The sequence below is a fragment of the Ailuropoda melanoleuca genome, chromosome 6 (assembly GCF_002007445.2).
Source record: "Ailuropoda melanoleuca isolate Jingjing chromosome 6, ASM200744v2, whole genome shotgun sequence".
Taxonomy (NCBI): Eukaryota; Metazoa; Chordata; class Mammalia; order Carnivora; family Ursidae; genus Ailuropoda; species Ailuropoda melanoleuca.
In genome coordinates this window covers 47,622,166-47,640,137 of record NC_048223.1, presented here as the reverse complement: position 1 = coordinate 47,640,137, position 17,972 = coordinate 47,622,166, and the positions used below count along the sequence as shown (strand labels likewise).

General features: G+C 37.6%; 1 protein-coding gene across 1 annotated transcript in view; it reads right to left on the bottom strand.

Moving 5' to 3' along the window:
* The window catches only part of PCDH15 (protocadherin related 15), a 1,685,023-nt gene that overhangs the window by 779,325 nt on the left and 887,726 nt on the right, over positions 1–17,972 (bottom strand). The window contains exon 4 of the mRNA XM_034662367.1: positions 7,283–7,401. Within this exon, the coding sequence (XP_034518258.1) occupies positions 7,283–7,373 (91 nt within the window). The 5' untranslated portion in view covers positions 7,374–7,401. The remainder of the gene's footprint in view (positions 1–7,282; positions 7,402–17,972) is intronic.

Here is a 17,972-nt window from a genome sequence, read left to right as displayed (position 1 = left end):
CACACACACACAAAACAAAAACAGAGACCGCAGATATGGTCAGCTGGAGCTCCATGAATGGGATGAGCGTATAGATGAGCCCAGGGTCAAGAATGATCACAAACAAGCAAACGCTGTTTTGTTACCTTCGGATACATTAACACCTGACATTTCCTGAATGAGGTCACGAAACAGCACACTCCATACTCATACCCGCACACATCTGAAAACCAGAACACCAGCTCAGGGTTCTACACCGTTTTCAGAAATTACCTATGGTTCTTAAGTTCCTCGAGTTGAAAACTCAAACTCCACCCTGCACACAGTTTCTTACTATGTCTATGCCAAATTCAGCAAATTTTCCATCAGTATTCTCCCAAAACACAGACACTGCACATAATTCTATTAGTATATAGATCACGTACATTGACTGTCTCTGTCATTATTATATCTGGACAAAGAGACGGCCTTGATTTTTTAAAGATTTTATCTATCTATCTATCTATCTATCTATCTATCTATCTATCTGAGAGAGGGGGGCAGAGGGAGAGGGACAAGCAGACACCCCTCTGAGTGCAGAGCCAGATGCGAGGCTCATCCCAGGATCCTGAGATCACGACCTGAGCTGAAGGCAAATGCTTAACCAACTGAGCCACCCAGGTGCCCCTAGACTGCCTCATTTTTGATGCCCTACTGTCTTTTCTAGAGTTGATATGCAATAAAATATTAACTAAATGAATGAATCTGAATATGTGGACCACAGCCAAAGTGACCATATGTGCAGAGGGTGTGAAGGGAGATGAGTACTCTGTGCAAGGGAAGTGGCATAGAAAAAGACCACACTGTCAAAAAATATCAAAATTAATTTATTAAACAATATAGCTCCTTATGGAAATATAAACAAGAGTGGGACACTTTCAAAGTCACCAAAAAGGAAGAGGTAGAATATTCAACAGAAAGACGGAGAAGTCTGATATGTAGATAATCAGAAAAAGTCAGTACAAAGAACCTCCGAGAGAAACAAAGTTGCAAGGAAGGTGGATCAATAGGGCTGCCTGCTGAAATGCTAGAAAATTATAGGATTTGTCCAAGAAAGTGGTCATTGGAGGCTTTAGAGAGTACAGTTTTAGTTGAGTTGTGAGAAAAAGCAAATTGCAGAGCTTAAGGGAATTGGTAGAGAAGTGGTGGTAACAGGTACAGAGATTCGGCAGGAAAAGACCCAACTAAGAAAAGCCACTCTATCATGAGCTCTATCTGTCACTGATGACTCAGAGCTGCACAAGATTACGATGACATTTTTGCTCAATTTCAATGTCTATTAAGGATATTTAAAATGTGTTCTGTCTTTCATGCAATTAGGATATGAGTATTTTATTTTTCAATGGGTTCCAGTTTTTCAGGTTGTTAGAACCCCACAGGGAAGCATCCACATTACCACTTATCATTAGTTTTGTCTGCAGTGATTGAATGCTGAATTAGACCTTTCCCTACTTTTCCCTATCTTCACAGGACAAATGGGGATGTCCGAAGTATCAATACTTAGCTATTCCAAGTTATCTTGGAAATAACGTGTGTGTGTATTAGAGAGACAGCGAGAGCCTAAGCGTGCACAGGCGAGCAGAAAGAAAATCTTCTAAGTACAATAATTGGTCTTCTGCTTATCAGAGTTCCCCCCCCCCCCCCCGCTCTTTAGCTCTCTGGCCTTTCAGAGTATACAGATGGGCTTTAAGTGAGCCGATTACTAGTGTATACAAAAGCCACAGAAGTAATCCTTCTAGGCACAAGGTCAGAGCTTAGGGTTTATATCTGAATTTGCTTACTGGGAAATTCTTGCTGAAACAAACTACGTAAAAAGGTGTATGTTTTTCAAACCTTTGCTCTAAAACAAAGTCCCCGGGGGAGTGTTTAACAAGTACCCACNCTTTTCCCTATCTTCACAGGACAAATGGGGATGTCTGAAGTATCAATACTTAGCTATTCCAAGTTATCTTGGAAATAACGTGTGTGTGTGTGTGTGTGTGTGTGTGTGTGTGTGTGTATTAGAGAGACAGCGTGCACAGGTGAGCAGAAAGAAAATCTTCTAAGTACAATAATTGGTCTTCTGCTTATCAGAGTTCCCCCCCCCACCCCGGCTCTTTAGCTCTCTGGCCTTTCAGAGTATACAGATGGGCTTTAAGTGAGCCGATTACTAGTGTATACAAAAGCCACAGAAGTAATCCTTCTAGGCACAAGGTCAGAGCTTAGGGTTTATAATTGAATTTGCTTACTGGGAAATTCTTGCTGAAACAAACTACATAAAAAGGTGTATGTTTTTCAAACCTTTGCTCTAAAACAAAGTCCCCGGGGGAGTGTTTAACAAGTACCCACATGTTTACTCACCTACAGAAGAGAGGAGACAAGAAATGCAGGTGTGGGTATAACTTAAAGAGAGGACACAGCTAAGCTTCTGTCTCAGAATGAAAATAGACTCTGTCAGATGGAATAAATTACAGGGGCAGACAAAAAAAGATGTTTATAACATATAGAAATACAAACTTGCATAACAATACATGCTAGCATATGATTTTTGTCTGAAATGTATATTATTTATGTATACAGTAGATGTGTGTGTGCACATATATTTGCTCAGTGTCTATGAACGCTGCCTTAGGAAATCAAATTTAAATGAGGGATGAAGATGTTTCACAGACAACATAGCTCATCAAAAATTACTCACAGCCTTCAATGATCATGTTTAATTTAATTTGATTATACTGAAGGAGACTNGTGTGTGTGCACATATATTTGCTCAGTGTCTATGAACGCTGCCTTAGGAAATCAAATTTAAATGAGGGATGAAGATGTTTCACAGACAACATAGCTCATCAAAAATTACTCACAGCCTTCAATGATCATGTTTAATTTAATTTGATTATACTGAAGGAGACTTAAGAGAAACTGTTGCACAATACTATGTCCAGAGAAAGGTAATGTTGTCAGGAAGAAGATCATGTGTATTACACTTAGGAATAGCATACTCAGAGGACATGGGGTTTTTGAGACATGACCAGCATGATCCTGGGAGGCAGTGAGGGTCCCACTGCAGCTGGTGAGGGAGGGAGAGCCCTATAGTAATGCCCTCATGACAGTCTGGAAAAGCCTGCGAATAGAAGCCATTATGACCATCCCGCTCCTCTCGCACAGCTGTTCTGTTTACTGAACCAACTCTCCTCTCCATATGGCATCTCAAGTGGGGACCCACCTTACTTGGAAACCCAAGTGTCTCAGCTCATTTAATAGAATCCCCTTATGATTCTATTATCAGCATTGTAATTTATAGGCCATTCTTCTCTAAAGTTATTTAGCAGCAGCCAACGTCACCGATAAAAACGAAGTTTCCAGCCTTGGTCTCAGAGCTTAGATGGTCACACTCAACTGACTGGCATGCGTATCCCTTCGCTGACCTTCCATAGATTCCCTAACAGCAAGCATGAAAACGAACCTGGAAATGCTCCTTAAACTTCACCCCGTTTCGTGTGAATCAGGAAGCTCTCTCGGGGAATACAGTAATACTTTTCAGAATGAAGTGTAATTTAACAAAGTCTTCAAGGTGTTTGGTAAATTTGGAGAGACATAAAAAAAAAGAACATGTATACAAGTACAGAGACACAAAGTACTCCATTATAAATAAATATGTAAGTTTATAAAAAGAAGTACAATGATTTATAAGTGTTGAGAAGTAATAATAGCAATAAAGATCAACAGTTAATTGAACATTAAAATATACCAGATGCTATGCTGAATTTAAAATTTGAGTTCCAAGAGTGAGTGTTCTTTATAAGGGAACAGGCTCAGGGACTGTGGTGATTCAACAGGCTCTTAACCAGGGCCCCTTCATGTGGCTGTTTGGTTGGCCGTATATAGCAGTTCCTTCACGTCGCAGATGTGTGCTCATTTATATAATAGCTGAAAGGCAAGGCGGAAGACGTTTGCCTTCCAGCTAAATGCTGGAGCAGCCAGGGAGAACGCTTTCTTCAATAATGTCAAGCTGGCTTTCCTAGTGTGATTCACTTAGTGAATCTCTCTCTCCTACAGACAGAAACACACAGACGCATGCATACACGCACACACACACACACACATACCCCAGTGGTACACATACCTTCTAAAACTCCTCTAACACTGCGGTTTGCACTTAGTCATAATGTTACAGAATATAGTTTATTTTTTAAACAAAGATTTTTCCTATTTGATTATGGCAGTAATATAGATTTAATAGGGACAATTTGAAAATGCAGAGGAAATCATACAACATAAAATAAAACAGACCATTACCCATATATCATAGTCCCATTCTTGCTCTCTCTCTCTCCTCTCTCCCTTCATGAACTCAAAATCAACACAAAACCAACAAACAAACCCTTTGCACAACTTCGCTTATTTACCTCCCTGTGAATAGCATGTTAGAGCAAGAGACATGTTTTATAGATCTTTTTCTCCCACACCACGCACGATTTAGCAGATGGCCCTGCTTCCTCCGTTTCTCGATGATGCCTCCCCCGCCCCAGACGCCCCACAATCAATGTGGGATCAGGGCATACGTTCCCATTCAAATAAACTTGTCAGGACAATGAAGAATATCAATTCCAATGCTATCTATGGGTAGAAAGAGGCCATTGACTGAAAACATATTCTTTTATTTTCTATCAGTTAGCTAAATTTTCACTTTTAAAATTTAATATAATACAATCAATCTCACACTATTAATGCTTGCTTAGATGTAGTCATCAAACAAATGAAGTGTCCGTTATGGAACAGGTCATCTACAAATTTAGTACTGAATCTAGAAACTTCCCCCAGCAATTTGAGTGAAAAATATGAAAAGACTCAAAACTTAGCCAAAGTTTTCAAGTGGAAAAATTTGTTATAAAGTATTTTAAATAATAATTATCTAATATATTTCCCTTAGAAGCAGTTCTACACATTTGGTTAATGCTAGAGTATTTTATTTCAGGATAACTCCCTTATGCCTAAAAGAAAAAAAAAATAGGAAAAGCAGAGGAAATTGTTCTTAATTAAAAGACCAGAAGAATCCTATTATTTCATATAAGAAAAACCTAGACTTTTATCCTAACAGACTGTTATCCTAATAGCCTTAAGGTAGTTTAAATTCCTTCTCCTTTATTTTTCTCTATTCAAATCTCCTAACCATGTATGCAACCAGTTGCCACGTATCATAATGGTCTAATCCAACCAGCAGATTATCTATGGCAAAGTATTCTTATCACTTTTCACTTTTCCTCACAGGTTTCTATCATGTTTATGACATCACCATTGTCTTCCTTCCAGCTAATCTTATATACCTGCATCCCCAAGCATTGGGGTTAAAAACACATTGCTTCGAGAAATGCTTACTGCATATTTCCATTTAGTGCTATTTTGTGTGTTAACCACATATTTCCGAGTTCTGATTTACTCCTTCATCGCGTGGGCTCCCAATTTTATACAGATTTTTTTTAAAAATTAGCAAATATAAGAACGATTTTCAGCCACACATCACTGAACAACTGGATAACAGTGATACCACAGAGTCCCTGATGGAGGGAGGTTAGAGAGAAGTGAAGACATGGGGTGGGGGCGCCGGGGGGGGGTTCCTAAGGAACAGACTGAGACATTAGCCGGGGGATACATGGGAGCAGCCCAGGACGGAAGAGACACTAGAAAGTACATAAAGGAAAGAGATCTGTACAAAACAGAATTCATGCTTCTCTGCCACAGCTCCAATCCCTTCCGTCTTCCTGAGAACCGAGTGGGTCCCCTGACGGAGGAGGCCGAGCAGGTGTCTCACGAGGACTGCTGGGGCCATCCCCAGTGCAGTCCCACAGGGGCGGGCCTCCTGCGCACAACCCCGGGACAGGTGTGAGGCTGCACCCTGCTTCAGAAAGTAGATGACATGGTGGCCAGCAGTTACCTGGTCTTATTTCGGAGGCGATGTGAGCACATTTAGAAAGAGCAAGAGCTATAATGAACTTATTAAGGAAACCAATCTATAGCATTCCAGGTTAAACCAGGAGTCATTTCCTCTGACAACCTAAATTACATTGCTCATAAGCACAGGGCGTGTGCCAGTCTAATGTGAGCAATGACAGTGAATCCTTCCCCACTGAGTGTAAACACTAAATATGAATAAAAATAGAATGCCTTATGACACAAAGAACTATCAATGCAGATTTGTCATCCATTCCTGGGGCAAATCGAAAATATATCGTTTTAATAGAAAGTCATGCTCTTCTAAGTTTCATTGATTTTTACTGTTGCTTCAAAGTAGCAGTTACCCTATTTATTTATTATGACATTTAATTTTTTTTCGAATGGACATTTGCAATTGACAGAAATGGCAGTGATATGAACATTGAGTTCAGACACAAAGTAAGCAATGTGCTAATTAGTAACACTTTTCAAGGAATTAGGCTATTGAGTTTATGAAAATTTTGCTGTTGAAAATTATTCTGCAAGTCTCCAAAGAGTCATATTTTTCTAATGATGAAGGAATAAGAATGTCTGAATATGGGCGCAATTTGAATATTGTTTGTGGTAAAGAAAAATAGATTCATCTATCTTTAGATCATTCAATTTAGCCAAGCAAAGCATAAAAAAATAGTATTAATCCCATTCTTTGTTGCCATTAAATGCAACCAAATAACAGAGCAACGAGGGTGAAGAGGGTCTGCTTGCCTGTGGTTGGGGACCCCAAATGCTGAACAAACGTGCGGTAAAAACAATGAAAAGGAAAAATAAAAGAAAACTCAGTTTTCTACAGTGGGCACATTTGTCCATTTCTTCCTCATATTAAACCTAAAATATTATATATATTAAATATTTAAATATTTAATTTTCAAATGTTATATATATATATACCATATATATATCAGAGATCTTTTTTCATAGGAAATTTTGATATATTTTATATTCTTAAAATTTATCTGAACCATTGCTTGTGTCTATCAAGGGTTAGTAAATAGAATTGAATGTTGTTGTTGTTTTTTCATAGCAATTACATATTTGCTTAGTGATAATGAGTAAGTGTTCAAAGGGAGGCCTTGCTCTGGATTTTCTACCGAACCACAATCCTTATTAAGAAATGAGGTGCATTCAGATGCCACTCCTGTAGGATTATTTTATTTAAGGTAAATTATTGCACACAGCTACTAACCTTTAAAAATGAACTACAAATAGCATTATTCATTTCAATGTTGCGTTTCGTTTTGCATTTAATAACAGAAACCCCAGCTAACTCTCAAAGTGAGACTAGAAGCAGACTTACCATCATCATACTGGCCAAAGCAGGTTGCTGAGAGTGCTCCGAGGATAATTCCTGATGCTAACCATTTCCAGAGATAAAATTGTTGTAGCATCTTCTGTCAAATTCCACTCAAGGCTGATCTGAAATAATAGGAGAGAGAAGGAAACATGGGACAAGTTCACTAATCTGTGATAGGTAAACACAACTGTCACGGCAGAGAAAAGCCTTAATATTAGACTTCATAGGCAATGACCTGCACCACACCATGCATTAACAAAGTAGCACAGATGTTTAATGCCCTGCAACTCTTTACCCACATGAGTTTGCAGACAAGAAATCTCTAAGGAAGGAAATATTTTCTGTGACTTACTCTGTAAGCAAGTAAATTGAGAAATTAACTTACGGTTGAAACCAGAACCACACCCTGTTAAACACAGAGACCCTGTGAGTGTACCAAATGTCAAACAGTTTAAGTTACTAAATTTATGTTGTCTATAGCACAGTTCAATGATAAAGTGCACATTGTTTTATTTTTTAAAAGTTTATTTATTTAGAGAGAGTACGCAAATAGTGGGAGGGACAGAGGGAGAGAATCTCAAGCAGACTCTCTTCTGAGCATGGAGCTGGACATGGGGCTCGATCGCATGACCCTGAGACCATGACCTGAGTGGAAAACACGAGTCAGTGGCTTAAACCAGGTGCCCCAAGTGTATGTTGTGTTATGACAATTTAAGCTGGCAAACTAGTTGTTAATATCCTACATGAAAATTTCAATGGACATTTGTTTTACACAATCAAATAGAGAAACCCCTCTTTACATTTAGTATTGGTTTCTAGCAGAGCAATAGGAGATTGACTATGCCAAGTAAGACCAAGGGTAGACCATCCATTTCTACCACACCTGTCTTCCAAAGCATTAGGATGTGCATTTCATTTTCATCCCTTTGCTTTTCTTTGCAATCTCCCAGCAAGTAAAGAAACTGAGTGAGGTATTAGTGGCCAGTGAGCACACGGAAATGTCTTCTTGAAAGAATGATGTGCTAAGTTTCGGTGTAAATTGAAGAAATCATTCACACGGAATTGCTCAAAGTGACCTTGGTTATAGATCATGGTAGAACAGGGACAGGAGCTCTGCTTTTCTAACTCAGTGCACTTCTACACTCAAGTTCTTATAGGGACGAGAAGATAAAAGGAAAGAGTGAATGAGTGCAAAGGGGCAAAGGGGATGGTGAGGCTGTGATGCAGCACAGGGTTTGTCTGTGGAGGCCAGCTGGGGCCAATTTCTGTAATGGCTGTCGGGTGGGAATGCAAACCACTGTTACCAGGTCTTCTGAGTTTCCAGAATATTGTAGAAATCCAAATTTCCATGTGAGATGGCTCAGTGTTTAGATGACTATCCAACCCTTTTATAACCAAGTGCTTCTTGTGGGCCATATTGTTCTCTTAGGGCCTTGGGTTTACCACTCCTGCCCAGGATTCTCTCTCCTTAGACAACTTGTAGGAAGACTCTTTAGAATGTAACAAGGAGGGGGTGCCTGGGTGGCACAGCGGTTAAGCGTCTGCCTTCGGCTCAGGGCGTGATCCCGGCGTTGCGGGATCGAGCCCCACATCAGGCTCTTCTGCTATGAGCCTGCTTCTTCCTCTCCCACTCCCCCTGCTTGTGTTCCCTCTCTCGCTGGCTGTCTCTATCTCTGTCAAATAAATAAATAAAATTAAAAAAAAAAGAATGTAACAAGGAAATATTTTCATTCCACCTTTACATGCATTTTATTTCACCCATATTTCTCTTTTATAATGTTTATTTGTACGGTAGCATATATAAATACACATAATTTCTTTCAAACTTGTATTAAAACTGCGAGCCAAATTTTTTTTTACTCATAGGATGCATAGTCCTTAAATTTCAGAGGTCACCACATTAGATCGCACACATTTAAGAATGGGAGTAAGAAAGGGGGAGGGTAATCAGAAGGGGGAATGAAGCATGAGAGACTATGGACTCTGAGAAACAAACTGAGGGCTTCAGAAGGGAGGGGGTGGGGGAATGGGATAAACTGGTGATGGGTAGTAAGGAGGGCATGTATTGCATGGTGCACTGGGTGTTATACGTAACTAATGAATCATCGAACTTTACATCAGAAACCAGGGATGTACTGTATGGTGACTAACATAATATAATAAACATTAAAATAAAAAAAAAGAATGGGAGTAAGAATGTTTCCTTATCTAAAACTAACAGACAAACAAAAAGGAACCTTCTTTTTACCTGGCCCTCACACATTTTTTTTCTCCCTTATTGACAATAGACTCAGCCTCTTCTCTTCTAACTTCTAGGCATAGAGAGCCCAAAGAAGAGCCCAGTATTAAACATTAAGAGAGCCTAAGAAACCACATGTACAACTGACCAGTGCTAGCATACGCAAACGCAGTGGGTTCGAGTTAAAATTCAAGTTATTCAACTTACCAGTTACATGATTTTGAGCAAATTAAAAAGCATCTCGGTCTTACCTTCCTCATCACTAACATGAAGATAAAGCAGTACCTACCCCAGAAGTTTGTCTTGAGGATTAAATAAGCGAATGAATTAAATAAGTGACGCTCGGTGCCTCAAACAGAGATTAATATGAGCATTTCTGACTCAGCATGTATGGAGCCTTCAAAGCGCTTAAACATATATTTTCCCAATCTATCTTTAGGATAGCCTCTAAGGTAGGTGCTATTATCTCCATTCTGTGGAAGAAAGGTCACGTTCACTGGCTTAGAGTTATAAACTGGTGAGTGGCTGAAGACATTGTAGAGGTGGTGAGTCTGAAACCTCTGCTCATTGCATTACAGGAGAGGACTAGACAATTTCACAAGAACGCACGGCTCAGGTTTCAAGGGATATGGAGGCCTCTTCCCAAATCTGGATAGAGCCCTGCTAAGATCTATACAAATGATAGCTCCAATCCTTTTTCTCTAAAAATATGATAACATTCGGAAACAGAAAATAGAATCTAAAATTTAAAAAACATATATATATAGAGAAAAATACTTAAAAATATTTATTAAAAGACACGTAAACGAAAAGCAATACTAGCTTCCCAAATGACAAAAGAGCAATGTTGTGTTTCTTTGTGGTTCCTTAATCAACCAACTTGACTTCCCTCTTACTGGCTTAGTTTTTAGTATTATGTTCTTGCAATGTGTCATTTTCTTTTGCTTCTGAGTCAAACTATTTGGTTCCATTTAACAGCCTTCAAGATGAAAACCACCAGCCAGGTCACGATTTTAAAATTACTAAGGCCACTGCATTATTTTATCTCCAGAAATAGAACCCCTTGATCTGTGATCCTGTATATTGTTACTAGAGAATCATACTTAGACTTTTGAAAATATCACAATAAAAACTTGCATAAAAATTCATTTAGACTAGATACAGTACTTACCACCTGGGGTAATAAGAATATTTGGGAGAGTATGTTGTTTTGAATAATAAGAAAGATAGGAACTTTTCTATCTCATTGTTTTTTACTACTCAATTTATATATTTATCATTTCCAAGGCAAGTTTAATTAGTTCAATTGTCTCAACATTTATAGCACCTAAAAGAAAGTTATGACTCATTATGTCAGCCTGATATCCTAAAACACAATGCACATATTGGCTTAATAAGAAAATCCTGATTTCTAAATGAAGATGCAATGAGAAGATACCTTCTGGAAAGAGGCTACACTTCTGGAAACAAAGACTAAGGACCCACATGATTAATAAACTTATCATGCCAGTCAGCTGGCAGGCTCTTCTATTATCAAGTAAGTTGGAACAGATCAAACATTTTAATAAAAAAAATTTTCATTACTAGTTATGCAATCTGCAGGATTGCAGACAAAGTTCTTAGAGGAGATGAAACTCCAAATCTTGTTAAAGGACAGCAGGTAAATGAAAGACATTTTAAACAACATCTCTAATGTGTTGTAGTACATTTACTATGAATTCTGTATCAACCTCCGCCATGTTCTCTGGATACAAGTCTTCCATCCAGATCTCCTTGGCCAATAATGTTATGCTCTAGCGATGTAGACCATGCCCCATTCTAAAAAGGAATGGAGCTCACCTACAAATAAGTTCATTGTACTTGCCTTTCTGGAGGTAATTTAATTGGTAAATTCAACACTCTGGTATACCTAATAAACTCCTGTTTTTGCTAGAGTGATTAGGAAACAGCATTCTATTGTCAAATATATTGTGGAAAAAAGGTGTCTTTCCCATTATGTTTTAATTCTACATGTAAGTGGTTGAGTTTCATGAAATTTATAATATATTTTTCCATAGGCTTAAGAGCATTTTACTACAAGTATTCAAGATACAATATATCCATCTTGACTTCCACATCATTCAGATTCCCCACCAGACAAAACTCATATTTATTTCTCTGGCACTCCATGTTCTCAGAAATTCATTTAATCAACAAGCCTTCATGGAGGGTCTATGAGGTACCACTCACTCTTCTAGGCAGCGGCAAACTATCAATGACAGAAGCCCACTGACATCTCTACTCTCGCATCTGACTTTCTAGGAACATGAGAGACAAACAGTAAACACAAACATGTTACATAACGTGAAAAGGTAGTGACATGAAAATACCAACTTGCATTTTCAAAATGCTAAACAGTCACTTGACAATTCTCATTCAGAAAATGAAGTTAGATTATATGAAGCAGCCACGATGCCTTCTGAGCATAGAGCTGAAGGAGAACTTTACAAGGAAAGCATACCTATGCCAATGGCCCAGCTGGAAGCATCCTCAACGGTACCTCGCACCCTGAGTACAGACTGCTGTGCATCTCTTGGAAGAAGAATAAAGGCCTTTCACCACCTTTCATGTTCAAGTGTACATCCAGGGGCTGTAAACACACAATGCTCCACGTGTCCAGGTTGGTTGTGTGACACGTGGCAAGAGCAGCCCAGGCTGACATCACAGCCGTTTTCCCTCTGGTATATTTTTGACAATGTCAACTATATACGTATATTTTAAGCCTCTGTCCCTGAGTGCTATCTGAAAAAAACAGCAGTCTCCTTGATATATCAAAGTTTGGAGCGCACTGCCAATATTGCGATGAGAACTCCCATACCAGCACCGTGTCAGGCCGCAAGCTGGAATGCCTCTCGGTGAAGTGGGAGCTGTCCCCATGCACCTGCCCCACAGTAGCCTGCTCTCTCAGACTCTGGGACATCTACCTCTGACAATTCCTAGACAGCACTGTAACAATCAAACTTTTCACTGGTCCATATTCCTTGCAAGAAATCTATGCTATCCACTTGTGGGAGTAAAGCAACTCCCTTTCAAAGCAGCCTCAACTATCAAACTGGAAACAAAAGGTTTTCCAAAGTCCCTACATCTTAATACACCAAATAAGAATTTCTTTAGATAACTGGTTGGAAACCTTTCTTCTCCCTCACCATGGCAGGAAACACCAAAAATATTTTCTCACTACAGAGAACAGTTATCATAACTCCTAAGCATGACTGATGAATCATCTTTAATTTCGATTTTTTTCTTTGTAATATAAACCCCAACAAAAATAATATTTCAAAGATTCTTTCAGATATTTTCCTTCTTCTAAATCCTTTTGTATGTTTTCTCTTTCTATAATTTGTATATACATTTATTTTAAATACGTATATTTATGTTTATAATTTTATACTACATATTTTCATATAAAATATATTGTATTTAAAAATATGTTATACTTACATAATACAGAAAATATAATGAAATATATATACATGTATAGTCTAAAATATAAATTTTATGTATTTATGAGATACATAAAGGAATATATTTATATAACTATTATATTTTTACGCATGAAATCTATAGAAAGAAATACATTTATATTTTATTTAAATGTATACTATATATAGCTAGCTACCTAGATAAATATTGATGTTCTCTTTCATTTATACTTTTCTTAGTCATGTGCTAAATTCTATAATTAATTCTATATAAAAAAATCAAAATAATCTTGTTTTCACAGTGCATTGTGATCTAAGGCACCCCTTCAGCCTAACCTAGACAAAACAGGCTTCCCTGATCTTTGCTGGAATTTATAGTTTGTTGACATGCCACAATGTCTGAGTGAGCCTTGGCTGTCCACTTTAAAATGTATGTTTATTTAGTATGAAGTTTCCACAAAAAGTTTAAAACAGAACTAGCCTACAATTTAGCAATTGCAATGCTAGGTATTTACCCAAATGAAACAAAAATACGAATTCGAAGATATACATGCACCCTGATGTTTACAGCAGCATTAGCAAAATAGCCAAATTATGGAAAGAACCCAAATGTCCATTGGCTGAGGAATGGATAAGGAAAATGTGTACATATGCATAAGGGAATATTACTCATCCATCAAAAAGAATGAAATCTTGCCATTTGCAATAACATGGATAGAGCTAGAGAGTATTATGCTAAGTGAAATAAATCAGGGAAAGAGAAATACCATATGATTTCACTCACCTGCCGAATTTAAGAACAAAACAAACAATCAAAGGGAGAAAAAGAGAGAGAGGGAGAGGCAAACTGCAAATTGAGAAACCGACTCTTAACTTAGGGAACAAACTGATGGTCACCAGATGGGAGGTGGGTAAGGGGATGGGTGAAACAGATAATGGAATACACTTGTGATGAACACCAGGTATGTAAATAAGTATGTATGTAAGTGTTGAATCACTAAATCCTAGACTTGAAACTAATAGTAGACTGTATGTTAACTAACTGAAATTTAAATAAAAACTAAAAAAAAGTGTGCTTATTTGTTTATATGTCTGTGTGTGTGTGTGTGTACATACACTCTCAATATGGTGGAAAAAGTAAAATTGATGAAAATAATTTCAAAAATGGGGAAGAAAAGAAATCCATGAGAACTAATCTTGCCATCACTGCAATAGTTTATAGACAATGTCTTGCTTCAGTTTTAAACATTTCAAATATATACTCAACAGTTGTAAACATTAAGTGAGACTGATTTGACTCAAAATACATTTCCTGAAACTACATGATATACCTAAGGAAAGTCCAAGTTTAGACATTTTTCTTCTACAAACTTTGGTGGATTTTGGATATTTCAATCAGTACCTTAACATGTCTGGAGGGGGTCTATCCTTTTTTAAATGTTAGTTTTAATCAGAAAGATCTAAATTTTAAAAAAGAGGGACATTGGTTGTCTTTTTGGATAATACTCCTTATCAAGAAAACAAATTACGTTTACACTCTTTATCCTGTTCTATTGATCTATGTGTCTATATTTGGGCATTACCACACTGTTTTGATTACTATACTTTTTTAGCATATCTTAAAATGTGGGATTCTGATAGCTTCCACTTTGTTCTTTTTTGTCAAGACTGTGTTGGCTATTTGGGGTCTTTTGTAATTCCAGACAGTCTTATACCATACACAAAAATAAACTCAAAATGGATGAAAGATTTAAATGTGAGACCTGAAACCATAAAACCACTAAAAGAAAACATAGGCAATAATATCTTAGACATCACTCTTAACAACATTTTTCTAGCTATGTCTCCTGAGGCAAAGGAAACAAAAGCAAAAATAAACTACTGGGACTCCATAAAAAAAAAAAAAAAAAGGTTTTGCATAGCAAAGTAAACCTTCAACAACAGCAAAAAAAGGTAACCTACAGAATGGGAGAAGATATTTGCAAATGATTTATCCAATAAAGGGTTAACATCCAAACTATACCAAAAGCCTTACACAACTCAACACCCCCCCCAAATATATAATAGCAATCCAATTAAAAAATGGGTAGAGTACCTGAATAGACACTTTCCAAAGAAGACACAAGATGGCCAAAAGACACATGAAATGACCTTCAACATCACTATCAGGTAAATCCAAATTAAAACCACAATGGAATATCACTTCACACTAGTCAGAACGGCTAAAATGAAAAAGACAAGAAGTAACCAGTGTAGGGGCACCTGGCTGGTTCAGTCAGTAGAGCAGGTGACTCTTGATCTCAGGGTCATGAATTTGAGCCCCACATTAGGCATAGGATTTACTTAAGAAAAAAATAATTTAAAAAAATTTTTAAAAAGCAGCAAGTATTGGTAGGATGTAGAGAAAAGGGAACCCTCATTCACTGCTGGTGGTAATGTAAATTTGTGCAGCTATTGTGGAAAATAATATGGAGATTCCTTAAAAAATTAAAAACAGAAATACTATATGATCCACTACTGGATATTTACCCAAAGAAAACAAAAACACTAATATATGCACCCCTATATTCTTTGCAGCATTACTTATGATACCCAGTGTATGTCTGCTGATAGCTGGAGATAAAAAAGATGGTGTATATAAGAAGAAATGTTACACAGCCATATAAAAGAATGAGATCTTGCCATTTGTGACGGCATGAATGCACCTGGAGGGTGTTATCCTAAGTGAAATAAGACAGAGAAAGACAAATGCCATATGATTTCACTTCTATGTGGATTCTACAAAACAGGCCCTTTTTTTAAAAATATTTTTTTTATCATATTATGTTAGTCACCATACAGTACATCCCTGGTTTTTGATGTAAAGTTCGATGATTCATTAGTTGCATATAACACCCAGTGCACCATGCAATATGTGCCCTCCTTACTACCCATCACGAGCCTATCCCATTCCCCCACCTGCCTCCCCTCTGTAGCCCACAGTTTGTTTCTCAGAGTCCATAGTCTCTCATGCTTCATTCCCCCTTCTGATTACCCCCCTTTCTTTATCCCTTTCTTCTTCTACTGATCTTTGTAGTTCTTATGTTCCATAGATCAGAGAAACCATATGATAATTGTCTTTCTCTGCTTGACTTATTTCACTTAGCATTATCTTTTCCAGTGCCATCCATGTTGCACCAAATGTTGAGAAATTGTTCTTTTTGATAGCTGAATAACATTCCATTGTATATATGGATCACATCTTCTTAATCCAGTCATCTGTTGAAGGGCATCTCGGCTCCTTCCATGATTTGGCTATTGTGGACAATGCAGCTATGAACATTGGGGTGCATATGGCCCTTCTCTTTACTACGTCTGTATCTTTGGGGTAAACACCCAGTAGTGCAATGGCTGGGTCATAGGGTAGTTCAATTTTTAACTTTTTAAGGGACCTCCACACTGTTTTCCAGAGTGGCTGTACCAACTTGCATTCCCACCAACAATGTAGGAGGGATCCCCTTTCTCCACATCCTCTCCAGCAATTGTTGTTTCCTGCCTTGTCAATTTTTGCCATTCTAACTGATGTAAGGTGGTATCTTAGTGTGGTTTTGATTTGAATTTCCCTGATGGCTAATGATTTTGAACATTTTTTCATGTGTCTGTTAGCCATTTGTATGTCTTCATTGGAAAAGTGTCTGTTCATATCTTCTGCCCATTTTATGATTTGTTTATTTGTTTCTCCTATATTGAGTTTGAGTTCTTTGTAGATCTTGGGTACCAGTCTTTTATCTGTAGTATCATTTGCAAATATATTCTCAATAATGAGACTGAAGAAAGAGAAATTAGGGAATCCATCCCATTTACAATAGCACCAAAAATCATACTTTACCTTGGAATTAACTTAACCAGAGACGTAAAGGATCTATATCCTAGAAACTATAGATCACTTTTGAAAGATATTGAGGAAGACATAAAAAGATGGAAAAATATTCCATGCTCATGGATTGGAAGAATTAACATAGTTAAAATGTCCATACTACCCAGAGCAATCTACACTTTCAATGCTATCCCGATCAAAATACCGAGGACATTTTTCAAAGAACTGGAACAAATAGTCCTTAAATTTGTATGGAANCCATCAAAATACTAGAGGAGAACCTTAGGCAGCAGCCTCTACGACATCGGCCACAGCAACTTTTTTCATGACACATCTTCAAACAAGAGAAACAAAAGATAAAATGAACTTGTGGTACTTCATCAAGATAAAAAGCTTCTGCACAGCCAAGGAAACAGTCATACAAAACAAAACGGACCCTTAAATACAGAAAACAAACTGGTGGTTGCCAGAGGGAAGGTGAGGGAAGGGATGGAGTGGGCAAAACAGATAAAGATTAAGAGGCACAAACTTCCAGTAATAAATAATTCAAGGAGATGGAAATTACAGCATAGGAAATATAGTAAACATATTGAAATAACGTAGTGTGGTGACAGATGATGAGGACACTTACTGTGGTGAGCATTGAATGAGTAACGTACAGAGTTGTTCGATCACTATGTACATCTGAAACTAACAAAACATTGTGAATTATACACATTGTGTGTGAATATAAAAAAATAGAAACAAATTACTGACAAATACAATTAGCTTATTTAATTTCCATTTAAAATTGTATCCTACAATGCCTGGGTGGCTTAGTCAGTTAAGAATCTGTCTTTGGCTCAGGCCATGATCCTGGAGTCCTGGGATCGAGCCCCACATGGGATCCCTGTTCAACGGGGAGTCTGCTTCTGTCTCCCCTTCCTGCCCCCCCATCTCCTGCTCCTGCTCTTTTGCTCACTCTTTCTTTATCTCTCTCTCTCAAATAATTAAATAAAATCTTTTAAAAAATTGTGTCCTAGTAGGAAAGCCAATATTCTATTTAAATTGTGGTATATGTAAAGCACACGTTAATAATCTAGCCAGACTAGTAAGTTTGACCAAATGTGAATAAGCAAAAATTTTAAATAGAGAGTG